Source organism: Typopeltis vanoorti, chromosome 25 (assembly GCF_054136105.1).
Source record: "Typopeltis vanoorti isolate ZY-2024b chromosome 25, IOZ_Tvanoo_1.0, whole genome shotgun sequence".
Lineage (NCBI taxonomy): Eukaryota > Metazoa > Arthropoda > Arachnida > Uropygi > Thelyphonidae > Typopeltis > Typopeltis vanoorti.
Window position 1 is genome coordinate 42,112,126 of NC_143573.1, and position 15,916 is coordinate 42,128,041.

General features: G+C 34.6%; 1 protein-coding gene across 1 annotated transcript in view; it reads right to left on the minus strand.

The window, feature by feature from the left end:
• Positions 1-312: 312 nt before the first annotated feature.
• CysRS (cysteine--tRNA ligase, cytoplasmic) overlaps positions 313-15,916 on the minus strand; it is a 269,424-nt gene continuing 253,820 nt past the window's right edge. The window contains exons 18-21 of the mRNA XM_090414790.1: positions 15,803-15,883; positions 15,449-15,516; positions 12,441-12,584; positions 313-1,385 (exon numbers count right to left, since the gene is read on the minus strand). Coding sequence (XP_090270916.1) covers positions 1,233-1,385; positions 12,441-12,584; positions 15,449-15,516; positions 15,803-15,883 — 446 coding nt within the window. The 3' untranslated portion in view covers positions 313-1,232. The remainder of the gene's footprint in view (positions 1,386-12,440; positions 12,585-15,448; positions 15,517-15,802; positions 15,884-15,916) is intronic.

The following is a 15,916-nucleotide window of genomic DNA, read 5'->3' on the forward strand; positions in this document are numbered from 1 at the left end:
AATCAATCTGTTACCTGTCAAGACTCCGACATTATCAGATCTTATATTTCTGTCTTCTAAGGCACTTTTAACTGTATCAATCAACCTATATCTTGGTCTTCCTCTGGATCTTTTTACTGCCAACCTGGCAGAGAACACTTGTTTTGCTAATCTTTCCTCTCCCATTCTGTTTAAGTGACCATACCACCTGAGATTAGCTCTACTAACACATTCTTGGATGCTAACAATGTCAAGTTCTTTCCTAATATGCATTTTCCTCTTTCCAATTCATATTTCCAAAATGAAGATCCCTCCCCCCCCCCCGGCCTCTGCTGGGGTCATCCTGTTTTGTACTTGCCAGACCCATTTATGTAAACATTTTGCAGTCATTTTCCTCTCAATAATATCTTATTATATTTATCTCATATTCACACACCAGCAAAGAGCATAAAAGCTATTACATGTAATTTCCATATTCATCTCTATTCCCAGCAGACATAATTCTTTTACTTTTAAAATTATGCCATTCTTAGATAACCTAGTATTGCATGTGCAAATGTCTTACCAACTGACTGCTACAAACATAACTGGCTCACGTTCAAGTCCAGAAGTAATGCTTGTGTTATTACTCTCATGTTGTCACACCAGTCTATGACCTTACCAACACCTACTTTCCCCCATAGGTCTGATCCTGCTCTGTCTGATGTCATCCACTTATGCTGTATCTTTTATGAATGCATTTATAGATATTTTTAAAGGAAACATTTTTAAACTCACTAAAATTTCTACAAAATATTGGATTATTGATATTTTTTATTATTAGTATTAGCAAAATATAGAAAGTATATTTTGATTAAATAAAAATTCCACCTATAACCTTAACTGCTTGGTGATGAAAGATTCGTTCCTCCTCAAAACTTCTGAAAAGCAAACTTCATTAAAAATCTTTTGCATATAGAAATATTTGCAACATTTAATGGATAAAAAATTGCTGCAAAATTAGCATTATTTTTATTATTCTCAAGAGGAATTTGTATGACTAAGGTTTTATTCATTAAAGTTTGCATCACACTTATACAAATATCTCATGTGCTGTCATGATAATGCTTGAGAAATTAAGCCAAACAATAAGATATAACTGAAATTTGTTAAGTGACAAAAGAAGAATCCTTGCTCATATTTTCTTTTAAAATGCTTATACAAATTTGAACATAATAATGTTCAAACCAGTAAGTCAATATAAAACAGTATTTTTATTTATGTCCATCTAAAATAATATTATCTTCATTTGCAGTTGTTTGTAAGTATTCATTGTACTTTTTTTCCTGTATTTGATACACTTTACTAAGTTTCTTAAGTTGCCCTTTGCTAAGTTCTTTGCCTTCACTATCATGTGTAGGCATTCCCTAAAATACAAAAAACAGAAAAATATATTAGTCACATTTCTTTTTATATATCAGGAGGAATCTACCAAATTTTAGGGTAAATTCATTCAGTAACTTTGAGCAAAAAAGTTTATATCACCATGGATCCAATTTTGTAACTGGTTTAAAGCTATGACAATTATAATAAAAATAAAAAGTAGCATAACATGCTAAACATTTATTTTAGAAATAGGGGTTATAAAATGTTTTAATATCCTCTTAAAATGTATTCATAACCGGAAAGTCAGTTACTGACAGGCATAACAATATTATTAATGTACGCTGGGTACTTCCATGGAGTCTAAAGACTCATCGCCGGAGACCCAAACTATCCACACAATCTATCGTACTTCTTGAAACCATTAACAGAAAAACTGTTAACTGACTCTGGCAACCCATTCCATTCATTCACAACTCTCCAAGTGAAAAATATTCTCCTCATGCTCTAAACCACACTTTTACTCAACTTCCAGTTGAGTAAATCAATGTCATATCCATCCCTATTTGTTTTAACAGATTTCCATGTGCTATTTGATCAAATGCCTTTGCAAAATCCAGCAGAATGTAGCCATTTCCTTTATTCAACTCAGTTGTCACTCTATTATAAAAAGTTAAATTACTAAGGCATGACCAATCCTTCACAAACAATGTTGCCCCTCATAAAATATCATATTCATATTTACCTATTCTTGAATTCTCTTTTTGACCAATTTTTCCAGCACTTTTGTCACCACTCCTGAGAAACTGATTGGTCTATAATTTGTTACTGCAGTCTTAAAATCGCCCTTATGCAAGGGAATTATTTTGCCTTCTTTTCATTCCCTTGGAACTCGACAGAACAACATACAACAGCCCAGTCAGAGGCATTGCCAGCTCCCTTACACATTCCTGCAAAACAGCTGATATCCCAAATACCATAGAGAGAGAGAGAGAGAGGGGAATGACTGACCAATCATTATCGAAAGTAGGTTTATAACATGTCAAATTACTTGGATGTTAGCAAACACTTGAGCCTCATACATAAAGGAAGAGGAAATTAGATGGAACTGTATTTTTATTTTTTTGTCATAAAATATTTATATATAAATTGAAAAGCCTATTCTTTCAAGCAAAATGATATGGGAATAATTTCTGTTCAATGCTTATTTTGGCTACTAGTTCAAAAAAGTTCATTACTAAAATTAGGTTTATAAAATAGTGGTAGATAATAAAATACTAGAACAAGTAAACACTTTCAGATACTTGGGATGTGATCTATCATACGAAGAAGAAAAAGACATAGACACTAAAATATCAAACTTTGTCAAAGTAAATGGCATAATAAACAGTATATTTAAGCCATCCCTGGTACAAAAACACACTAGAATCAGACTATATAATGTCTTGTCAAAACCAACTCTACTATACGGAAGCGAAACATGGACCATGAAAAGGAAAGATGAAAAATGAATTCAAACAGCAGAAATGAAGTTCCTCAGAAAAACAGCTGGATATACCAAGTGGGACCACAAAACAAATGAAGAAATCTTACAATCCCTAAAAATCAAACCAATTAATTACTACATAAGACAGTATAAACAAAAATGGCTAGAACATTTAAATCGAATGGACAACAGCAGACTACCAAAAATATTATACAGATACAAAATAAGTGGAAAAAGAAGAATCAGAAGACCAAGAAAGAGATGGCATGAGAACGGAACAGGCCACATGGCCTATATTCCATGTTAGGAAGAAGAAGAAGGTTTATAAAATGCAAAGTGCTTAGATATATGAAGTCACCAAAACAAAAATCCTCTAATTCAAGAGTTTTTATAAATCCAGACTTCTCCACAGGGTTCTGAAGGTATTGCAATTTGAAATATATGCAAGGCAAATGGTTGGAACATGTAGAGGAGAAGAGTATCACATTTAATTGCTAGTTCAAAAGATTTCAAGACTGACAATATCATCGCTTTTAAAAAAACAGTCATATTCTATACGCTCATTCTAAGTTGAATCCAAGATGTGTCAAGGTTATGCCAAAAGAAAACACTTGAGGACTATCAGCCAAACTTGGTATAAAAAGGGAAACCTGCAAATTTTGCTTACTATTTTTATGGCTTCTCTCACCTTATCAAACTTTTTTACCAAAAAAAAAGCTTGGTAAGGTGAGAAAAGTCTCAGAAAAAGAGGGTAACCAGTAAGCATGCCTGGGGATACAATCGTGGACCAGTGCTGTTCCACTTATTTGTTAATGATATTTCATATGGTTTGAAAAGGAACATTCAACTATTTTCTGATGATGATGAAAAAATTGGAGAAAGTTATAAGTGGAGTCCCATTAACTTCTTATGAGGAGTTCAATAGACTAGTAGCTTGGGCAGATATGGATTCTGTTTTAATGTTGCTTAGCAAGGTGTTTCATTTGGGAGTCCAGAAATGAAATGTAACACTTTATGTTGCACTGGTTAAACTCTGCTCCTGGAGAGATGAAATTCAGATCTAGGATTTAGTCAACAGGATCCAGAGTTCAGAGAATAAACTACAAAAGTTGTGAAGACTACATAGCACAGCTGCTGCTATTATACATACAAGCAGAGATAAGGAAACTGTTATCTCACTTTATAACACCTCGATTAGACCATATCTAGACTGCTGTATATACATTGGCTACTTGGTTTCCTCAAAGAAAAATAAATAAGACAACTCAGAAATGTACATTATGAGACAGTGGGTGTAAATTGAAGAGCTCTTGGTGGAAGTGAGCTAATAAGATGGTGAAATTTGAGTTAGTGATTAATACAGAAGGAATAATGCATAAAGGGGGGAGAGAGAGAGGGGGGGGCAGATTTTTTGCATGGCAACTAAGTGAATAGAATGAACTTCTGGAGGATGCTGTTAAGTTACAATATGACAGATACCTTAGCAGTTAAATGGGATCTTCCATGAAGAGTTAACAGACTAATAGTAACATAAATCATGATGTCAGGGCCATACTTACACTTTTCCTGAGGGTGGAAGGAAAAGTGGAAGTTTCCCAAGGTGCTAGAGTGCTCGGGGACTCCCTTCCTCATTGTTTTGGATCCTTAAATTGGCCCTAATTTTTGGGGTTCCCAGCAAGAGCCTCGTGTGCTTGTGCATAAGTACAGCCCTGCATGATGTTAATAAAGACAGGCATATCCAGTACTCCTTTTCATTAACACTAATAACAATGTTATTTTATTTTTTTTATCCACCAGTTTCACCCAAAATTTTTTAACTGTATTTAAAAAGAGGATGCTGAGTCACTTAATGAAGAAAAATAAACATAAAAATGCATTTAGTAATTCATGTTATATCAATATCTTTTTAGTTTATTTTGCACTTGGTTAGGTATGCAGTATTTTTTTTTAAATGTCAATCCTAAATAAGCAAAAGACAGAAAGAAGATGCTAACATTAGATATGAATGTCTTAAGATTGTAATTTCAGCACTCACACATACACATAGGGAAAGATCAGAAAAATGAATAAATGAAGGGAAAGGAAAAGCTGGCTGTTTATTACTATATGGAAGGACCTAGTCACTGAGGAAGTTCTTGGATCAATTTCCTTGATCAGCTACCTATTCATTTTCTAAGGATCTGGACCTGCTATCAACAGACTCCTAACCAACAAACTGCATTCATATTACCAGTAGCAGTCCATTATGTAGCCTGATGATAGGGAAAGGAAAAGCTGGCTGTTTATTACTATATGGAAGGACCTAGTCACTGAGGAAGTTCTTGGATCAATTTCCTTGATCAGCTACCTATTCATTTTCTAAGGATCTGGACCTGCTATCAACAGACTCCTAACCAACAAACTGCATTCATATTACCAGTAGCAGTCCATTATGTAGCCTGATGATCCTGTCAGACATTGCTGTATGTTTTCATATTTGTTCATATGTTTGTGCAGTGAAATATCTGCATTACTCAGGAAGAAAAATCTTACTCTTTGCTTCCAAAGAAATCTTCATGTCATTAAAAAAAAAAACTGAATTCAACTAATTTTCCAGTGAAAAAGGATACAGGCTGCATATTTTCCCAACTACTACAAAGATGCTAAAAGACAATTAATTCAGACATTGTGAAGTGTCAAATGATTTGCTCTCAAATGCTCATTATAACAGATTTAGAAGAAAATAGAATTATAAATGTCAATCAAAAAAATAACATTTTGTGTAAGAAGTGAATTGAATCGATGATAAAGGAATGAAAAACATGAAAGGTGATTTGCTAACAATCTCCATTCAAGAGAACGGTACTCTAAAATAAGCTGCTTTCATTCAGTGAAATTAAACAGTGAGCATCATTCATTCTTGGGATTAGCAGGTGGTGGAGAAGATTCGCAGATGAGTGATCAAGCTGGTGACAAGTTTGTGGAATACTCCATATGAAGATAGGTTTAATGTGTGTGGAATGCAAAGTGCGATTTATGGAGTCAACTACTGTTTGAGGGGTGCTTAAGGGTCAAATCTGTATAACTGAGAGGAGACCTCCACATAGCCTTTAAAGGAATGCGGATCACCTTCTTGTGGTGCACCCTGTTGGGTATCTACCTGGATACTGAAAGAATGAGGATGGACTGGCAATTTGGGATTTAGCCAACCAAATTGTATTCTTATTGGCTTAAACCAATATAGAAAATGATGGTACAACATGACAAAATTTCATGCCGGCTGGGGCATCGCCCGGTTAAACAAGGCCCCGTTGTTTTCGCCAGGGAACCAGGGCGAACAGCAAAAAGTCAGCTACTGGAACAAATCCTAAAACATACACCAACTCAACATCCCCAGAGCTAAACATCAATACAATCAACATAAGAAGCCTGAATGGCAAAGAAATGGAGCTAGCAGAGGAATTAGATATGTACCAGATCGACATAATTGGGGAGACCGAAAAAAAAAAAGATAAAAACTGGTGAGATCTTTCTGAGCAATAAATACAAAATGTTATATTCAGGAAATGACAATCAAGGAAAAGAAGGAGTAGCCATAGTACTCAACACAAAATACAAGGCTCATCTTCTTAAATGGCAGGCAGTGTCAAGTAGAGTGATTTGGGCAAATATCAGAATGGGGAACTGGACAATGAGACTTATTTGTGGTCCCACAGAAGGCTCTACTAAGGTAGAAGTGGAGGAATTTTTTGAGGCTCTAGAGAAAGCTACTGACACAATGAAAAAGGAAAAGTTGGTCCTTGTTGGGGATCTAAATAGCAGAGTAGGAAGTGATTGTCAGACATACAAAAATGTTTTGGGAAATTTTGGAGAAAAGAGCAAAGCTAATAATAATGGCAAATACCTGTTGGATTTCTGCTCAGGACATGGACTGGTTATTCTAATACATGTTCCAACATAAAAATGCACACAAATTCACATGGAGAGAAGAGGCAAGGAATATGAAAAGTCTCATTGACTATGTTATTATTGATAGTGATGTTTTCTCCCTGGTGCAGGACACCAGAATGTACAGAGGATTTGAAATTGGAAGTGATCACTATTTAGTATTGAGCAGGATAAAATTGAATTTCATATTGAAAAGAATGACATGTAAGAAAGTTTTAAAGCGAATAAAACTTGAGCAGCTCTCAGATGTGAACTGTAGACCAAAATACACAAAGATTATTGAAGAAAGAGTTTGAGAACAGGAACCAAACCTTGGAGATTCAATGGCAAGCCTTGAAGAAAACCCTGATTGATTCAGCTAGAGAGGCATGTGGTGAAGTTGTCTGCAAGGATAGAAAAATTAGAACTCCATGGTGGACACAGGAAGTTAAAGAGGCAGTGAAGGAAAAGAAGAAAGCATATCAAAAGTTCCTGGCAAATAAGTGCTCTTAGAGAATACAGAGACAAATGTAAGAAAGCTAAACGGTGTGTAAACCTAGCTAAACAAAAGACATGGGAGGACTTTTGCAACATAGAAAATAAATATCAAGAAGGTGGCAAAATATTCTGGAGGTTGTTGAAGAAGCTTAGGAATGGAGGAAGGAGTGTTGTAAAAGGAATTAGAGATGATAAATGTGACATGAAAACGGGAGAAAAAGATATTCTTGAAGTATGGAGCAATTACTTTGAAAATTTGCTAAATGAAACAAGCAGTGATGACAGCACAGTGATAAAAAACACTGACCAGGCATGCAGTCAGGAATACATATCCATATTTGAAATAGAAAAAACCATCAAAGGCTTGAAATGTGGAAAGGCAGCAGGAGTAGATGATATTCGACCAGAAATGCTGAAGTATGGTGGTATAAAAGTCTTACAGTGGCTGCACTGCATGTTTCAGAATTGCCTGGACAGTGGGACAAATTCCGGATGATTGGAGCAGAGCTCTCATAGTACCCATATATAAAAAGGGAAATAAAACTGAATGTGAGAATTACAGAGGTATATCCCTACTGAGTGTTCCTGGTAAGATATATGCAAGTATACTTGAGAAACAGTTGAGAAGAATTGTGGAAGAAAAGCTTTGTGAAGAACAAGCTGGATTCAGGTCAAATAGAGGCTGTCAGGATCAGATCTTCACTTTACTACAAATAGTGGAGAAATTATAACAAAGATCTGTATTTAAGTTTTGTCAATTTGGAAAAGGCATATGACAAGGTGCCAAGAGAGAAGCTATTCAATATGCTACAGTTATATGGTGTCGATGGGGCATTATATCAAGCAATACTTATTAGTCTTTATTTGAGTTGTAAGTCAGCAGTTAGAATTGAAGGAAGTACAGGAAGATTGTTTAATGTTAAATCTAGTGTGAGACAAGGATGTACATTATCCCCTCTGTTATTCATTATCTATATGGATCACATTATGAAGGAAAGTGGTATTAAACACGATATCAAAATTGGAAATGTTAATGTCAGCTGTTTGCTTTATGCGGACGATGTTATACTTCATCCGCTACAAGTCTGCAAGATTCTCTGACTAAATTGAATAACTGTTGTAATAGATATGGTATGAAGGTCAGCAATAAAATGACAAAGACAATGAAAATAGGCTGAATCATTGAAAATGTCAACTATGTTGTGAATGGAGAACCTGTTGAAAAAGTAAAACATTTCAGCTTTACTTAGGCACAATTTTTTGTGAAGATGGTAAATTAAATATAGAAATAGATAACATAATCAGCAAAGCTGGTATGGTGGGAAGTCAATTGAATAAATTCATACGAAATAAGAGAGAAATTAGTCGTAACACTAAATTAGCTGTATACAAGACATTGTTCGCACCAGTTTTAACTTATGGATCTGAGAGCTGGGTCAGAAGTAAAACACTTGACTAAAGACTAGAGCCTGCATATATGAGAGTCCTGAGAAAGATCTGAGGTGTGAACAGATGGCATCAATGGCAATATCATATTAAATACGAAGATATTAGGAAAGAACTTGACATTGTCAGCATCCAGGAATGCGTTATCAGAGCTAATCTCAGGTGGTATGGTCACGTAAACAGAATGGGCGAGGAAAGATTAGCAAAACAAGTGTTGTCTGCCAAGTTGGCAGGAAAATGACCCAGAAGAAGACCAAGATATAGATGGATTGATACAAAGTGCCTTAGACGATAGAAATATAGATCTGGTAATGTTGGAGTCTTGACAAGTAACAGACCGATTTGGAGGAAAATTGTAGATAGGAAGTTAGTAATGATGTAATTTTTTCATGTAGTACTGTCATATCCTGTACACCCCTTGAGGGTACATGGCAGGAATTTGGTGATGATGATGACTACTGTTTGAGATATTATAAAATAAATAAAAAAATAAAATAAAATAAAAAAACAGCTAACACCTTTTTATTCCCGTATATAGGGAGTAGGCGAGGCCGTTTTAAGACCTATCTGACTTTTGGAGACTGAGTGGGCAGTTCAATCTCCACTGGTACCCTATCAGAGATAGCTGGCCCAAGGCTATCACTAATTAAGTGGCACACAGTGAAGAGAGACGGCTCAACAAGTGCCGCCATCTTGGGGTCCCTAACCCTAGCACTCGTATTTAATGTCTGAAATAATGTGGGTTCTACGGTCGATTTTCTTGAGTTTACGTGACGAAAAACTCGACTTTCCGGGAGAAAAACCGCTGGCCCATGCCAGAGATCGACTAACTTGGGAACCGTCGAAAAAAGGCTTAGAAAAATTTCTTCTAGTCGCCGACTTCGAAACCAAGAAGTCTTCCTTCGTGGGCCAAGCGCCGTGGTGTGCAAATGCCACAACCACTGAGCTACACAGGCATATATAATATATATTATAATATATATATAATAATAATAATATTATTATTAAAGTTTTTATTTCAAATTGACTCCATAAATTGATTATAATGAAATAGGTTGCACTGTTTAGAAGCAAGTTACCTTATTCCCCCCCCCCCCCCCCAAAAAAAAAAAAAAAGATTTCAGGGAGAAAAGAAACATCCGGCCTACCTCTCTCTGAAATCCACCATCCTAACTCAGCTGAAAAGGATTACTATATGTTCTCTGTATTCTTGATTGGATAGGTATTTTTTAACAAACGACATGCCATTTTAAGTGGATAATGCAACAAGGCATCTCTGTGGTGCACTGGATTTCAGATTTATACATTACAGAACAAATGTTTTTGTCCTTATTTTTGAGCAGTTACTGGACCCCAAATCCATATTCAATATGAACTTCGACTGTTACCATCATGCTCCATGCTCAAGAAATTCAAGATTTATCAAAGTTAATAAACTGATATTCATCATAATCCTGATATTATTGGTTTCCCAATATGAATTCCATTTATCCATTCAATTATCTGATTATGCACTCTACTTATCTACTTTATAAGTACTTCTGGAATATGGAATATATAGATATATTAAGTATGAACCCATATCCACAAGGAAAACAAAGTTTAATGAATAAACACCTTAACCTTTGCCCGTACTGACAGCTTATTTAAACTATCTTGTAATCTCGCATCGCCTTGATTAACTATTACTCTATCTAATTTCGCATCATTAGGAAACAATTGAATATTTCCTTTCAGATTATTTCCTATATCATTTATGTACAAATTAAACAGCAATGGTCCCAGCACTAAACTTTTGGGGGGGGCCACCATAGGAGCCAGGAGGCATAGCCCCCCTAGTGTGTGTGTGTGTGTGTGTGTATTAGGATAACCAAGAAGTAATTTTATAAGCTTGGTTATTTTTACTCCTAATCCCAAGTAAGCAATATATTTTCATTCATATATATAGTGCAATAAGCAGGACAGTGGTGTCACACTAGGCAATAAAATTCATCTTGCACACAAAGACAATCACAAATATTCATACTCATGATGGGATTCAAACCTGTTGTCTGAGAGCTGGAGAGCAGATATACTAATCACTTAGCCAACTAGGCCAACATATTTATATGAACTGGTTCATATCTAAACAAATGTTATTTTAATAAAACTTATTGTGTAGTTACTTATGCTAAATTATCAGTGTATCTATGTTTTTGAAATAACTGATTAACCTCACAAAGAAATTTCTTAAATTCTACTGCTTTCAGACAAAATTACAAACGAAAACAACTTTACTGCACTATGAAAAGAACTTTGTCCCCATTTCAAAAAAAGTGCTGAAACCAGTGGTGGTGATGCACTATAGTAGACTAGAGTTCTCTGCATTGTTTTGAGCACATATAGAAGTGAAAAGATCAATATCAAATGTCGTGAATTAACAGCTGTTTGGGTGAGGAGAATTGTAGTCTTTTTTCTGTGTCTTTATTATATGAAGACTGAACAGAAATTAGAAGAAAAATTAACAACACAAGACTGAGAGAAGAAAGGTAAGCTTCAGCTTACTGTAGTCATTAGTTCACATTTATTTATTTATTAAGTTCAAACTGAAAGAAACATTATTGCTTTCCAGTTAATTCATATAAAAATGGTTTCAGTAAAGTTAATTTGTGAGTCTTGTTTCATCTAAGGTTGTCAGTCTGAAGAGTAATTTAGAGCTGTTAATGTAGTTTTAGTTATTGCTTCAATGCAGTATATGCTGAGACTTTCATTTAGAAATGAAATTCATTCTAAAGTGATTAAAGATGTAGGAAGAACTTATTTAATGCAAGTTTTTGTTATACAAGAGTAGTTTCTCTATAAAACTTCCTCTTGTGTTAATACAAAGGAATAAAAGTTCTGCTGGAACCAAGACTAAAATTTCAGAATTTTATCCAAAAAGTACAAAAGCTGTTTAGATTTTATATTAAAGAAGGCAGTGTAGAGAAAATGTTTTCATATGGTTTCATGTTTTGTGTGTGTGTGTGTGTGTGTATGCAGGAAATGAATATATGATATTCTAGGACATCGGTTCCCAACCAGTGGTAAGCGTACCACTGGGGGTACGTGCTGGGCTGTTCAGGAGTACACGAAAAATAATCAGTAATGGCAGAAAAAACTATTTTCCACTATTTTACATTAAGATAGACACTGAACAAAAGTGTCAGTATTTAAAAACAGCTATTTTAAAAACAAGGGGTACAATTTATAGAAATGGGTTTAAAAGGGGTACACAAGTGGGATAAAGTTGGGAACCGCTGTCCTAGGATATGAATGTGGATACAATCTGATCTGAAGTATAGTTTCTGATTTTTTTTTAACTAAGAATTAAATCGCTCAGAATCAAGGGAGTAATTTACAGATTGTACAAATAATAGCATTGCATACACCAAAAGGAAGTAAATTACCTAACATGTTACTACACTCAAAATGAGAATAGAACAAACACAAGAGCTAAGGTTAAAGGTGGAACTAAAAGCCCTAGCAAGACATTATATGCCTAATTCAGTGTACTCATAATGCAGAAACTGTTTCGTTAACGCTTTAAGACTTAATTAGTAAATACATTTATTAATAATTAGTAAATTACTAATTTTTATTAATTAGCAAATAAAGTTACTTAGTAATTAATAAATTAGTAATTAATTTTATTAACTAATTAATATCTTACTTAATGAATTAATAGATTAATTAGTAAATAAAAATTCAGGTGAAATTTCTTATGATTAACTAACAACAAACATACCTTATCATCAAATCTGGAATATTTGGTTGTCTCAAATTTGAACATCTCGCATGGAGGAATTTTCCTTTGGGCATCACGAGCAGCTTGAGCTTCTTCTTGCTGTTTCTGCTTGAGTTCTTTTTCTATCCTCCTTTGCTCCTCTGCCTTAAGGGAAAAAAACAAAACTTTTCATATGCATTGTGCCAGATGTCACATATGAAACATAGCTCAATGTGAACATGTTAAGGTAATCTTTGACTCTGACTTTATGTATTTTAATATTAAGTTGCACAAAGATGACTAGTTCAGTTTCATACTAATTTCATGTTGTTGTCATTCGTTTTTTACCAGGACACTTAAGTCCATCTAGGATGGCAGTGATATAAACATCATGATAAACATTGAAAATACCACTGCTCTCTCTAGTGGAAAAGCAAGCCCAATCCAGACTAATCTGCTGCTGGAAAAAAGATGAGCCATGTATTAATAGATGACCAAGTGGTTAGTGTATCAGCTTTCAACTCTTAGAGATGATTTTGATAAATCAATCCAAATGTGAGAGTAGTATTCCAAGGTTGGGGAGAGTTCAGATTTGTACTGAGTTAGTAGCTGAACAGATGAAAAGTAACATCATGAATAGAAAAGGATGCCAATTTTTTTGTAAGTGAAGGATGCTAGGGGTGTCAATCAGAGATATCTGGTCTTGACTGTTAAGTTAGCGCCCCGATAGTAGGAGGAATGGAAAGTGCTATTATCACCGCAACTGTGGATAGGGTTTGAGATGACTGAGAGAAGGTCATTTAGGTGTGTGAGGAAGAGGATGAATGGGTGAAAAAACAGAGCCCTGAGGAACACCTGCAATTAATAGAAAAAATCTGAAGAGAGAGACTTAATACCCTCCATTATTACAGGCAGTGAATGGTCCTGAGAAAAAACTGGCAATCTAGTCACAAAGGGTAAAGGCAGACCATAACTTAGCAATTTGCTAAGAATCGTTTGATACCAAACTCCATCAAGGTGTTGAAGAAGCTGACTGTTGATGACCTTCTCCATTACTTTAGACATTAGTGTCTAAAGTAACAGAAATAGAAAATGGGAGCCTACTGGAGTTATGGACCTCAAAGTGAAGTCACTATGGAAGAAGACTTCACTGTTGGAACAGTTGGATTCCAGTAAATCAAGCTTCAACAGTAAAAATCAAACAGATCAACATTTATCTCTTTTTCTGGAATCAGCTGTCATATAGGCTTGCCTCTATGCTAAAGATGATAATGAATAGGTTAGTTCAGATCACATCTCTTGCATACAATTGATGGAATACCATGAAGAACAGAAGGCATGCAAAGATAGAAGTGATTTGTTTTGGTCATCTAGGCATCTATACAGGAGTTGGATGAGAAGAATGATAACAGTAGGCCAGCTTTGTCTTTAGGAGACATTGCAATACTGAGATCTTGGTGTGTGACAGAGAGAGAGAGAGAGAGAGTTAGGAGCACATATAAGACAGAAAGCCATTAATGTAGGAGCTGAGTTTTTTTATACTTAGCTCTTTCAAAGTTCAGACATAGCCATGTTAGCGATATTGTTTTGTAGGCGTGTAGACATCAGTGAAGACTGCGAATGAAGCTAAATTTTCATCTCAAGCCACTTTACCTTTTTTTTTTTTTTTTTTTTTTTTTGAGTGGGCTGTTCTGACACACTTGGAAAGTCATGGCTTGGAATTCTGAACTGAGTGGTGGAGAATGAAGGTCTTCATATGAACATGGATAATTTCTGTACATAGTTATATTAAATATCTGGATCTGTAGAGTGGAAATTTGATTATGGAAAAAAAAGGAATAAAGTCCTGGAGATCGTCCTGCTTGACATTGTAGTGCCAAAGGACACAAGGTTCCATTAGAGATGAAACTTTTATGAATAATCATCTAAATTACCATAGAGGAGAGAGATCAACAGTGTAGCTGATAGGAGAACTAGATAAGAAATAATCCAGAGTGTTGGGGTAGATGAATCATTTGCTTTAGGTCACTGCTTCCAGCATAAAGCTCAGCTTCTTTTTTCAGCTTATCAGTGAAAATGGGAGCTAGATGGGAGTACTGGGCCCAAAAGTGAAGTTTAAACATGGAAGATGACTTCACTATTGGGATAGTTAGCCTGCCAGAAATCAAATTTCAACAATAAGAAGCCAAACAGATCGGAATAATTTTTTTCAGAATTGGGACAGTAGTAGAAGCAACAAATGGTAAGGAATATCAGAGCAACAAAGTCATTTAAGATGGATTGTACTGGTTTTGAGAGTACTTTGGGATTTAGTCAAAAACAGGAGTTCAGGTTTGGATGTGTTATCTGTAGGTGATGGAATACATAACTTAAGTTGTCATTTATACCATGAATATCAAAGAAATGGTTATGGAAGATATTTATTTTTGTAAGTTTTCTTTGAGTTAATTTTTTTTTTTTTATTTTAACTGCAGTGACATTACAGTCAGTCACCAGACCTTTTTTTTAAAAGGATATTTATTAGTTTAATGGATATGTGAGATAATTATTGATTTGTGGCATAAGCTTAGAAAGTGAAAGAAAATGAAAAAGCACATATTACAAAGATGAGTACAGCTTATCTATCAGAGACTAAAGTGAAAAAGTGATTAATTTGTAATAATATTTCTAAAATGTATCACCTTCAATGGTACCTCTGGGAGAGCACCAGGAGTTTGTCTTCTGACTTTTATTGATTATGAAGTTTACCTTCTGAATCAATAATTAATTAAAATGAGCGAGTTTAAATTCACATCAGAGGATAGTTCAGTACTAGATGGCTCTTTCTATTCCACGTTTCGTTTAATATATATATATATATATATATATACTGAACTGTGTTGAAGAGTATGACCATTTCTGTTTAATTACTAGTTTTATTTATTTTTTTAAGATAATTCGGAGTTAAGCTTATCTGTATATTTCGTTATTTTCTAATATGCTTTAATGCCACATATGCTTTAATTGTATAAAATTCTTAATTTTTTTACCTTAAACTTCAATTCCTTTTCTTTCAGTAATGTTTCTCTATCTACTAATTTGACAACAGGTGGTTGACCTATAAAAAATATGCCAAACTATAGTATATTAAATTAAAATAATTTTATCTATATTATTATTATATGTATTATAACACACACATATATATTACTATAATGTGTGTGTGTGTGTGTGCATAATATACGGTAACCTACCATTTATCTGACCTTTAAAACAACAACCCTTCAATTGTGATACAGTACACCATGGCAAGCTGCCTTCCCAGAGTGGTCAGATAAATGATAGTTTATTTTGTGTGTGTGTTGTGCAAGTGAAAAATATTACAAGGAACTTTTAATTCATACCTTCATGATCCTCTAGCCTCACACCTAGATTGGGTAGGATATCATCCCTAAGTTCATCACACAGTTTCAACAAATCTGCAGCTGTAAGTATGAAATTGCATTTGTGAAGATCAT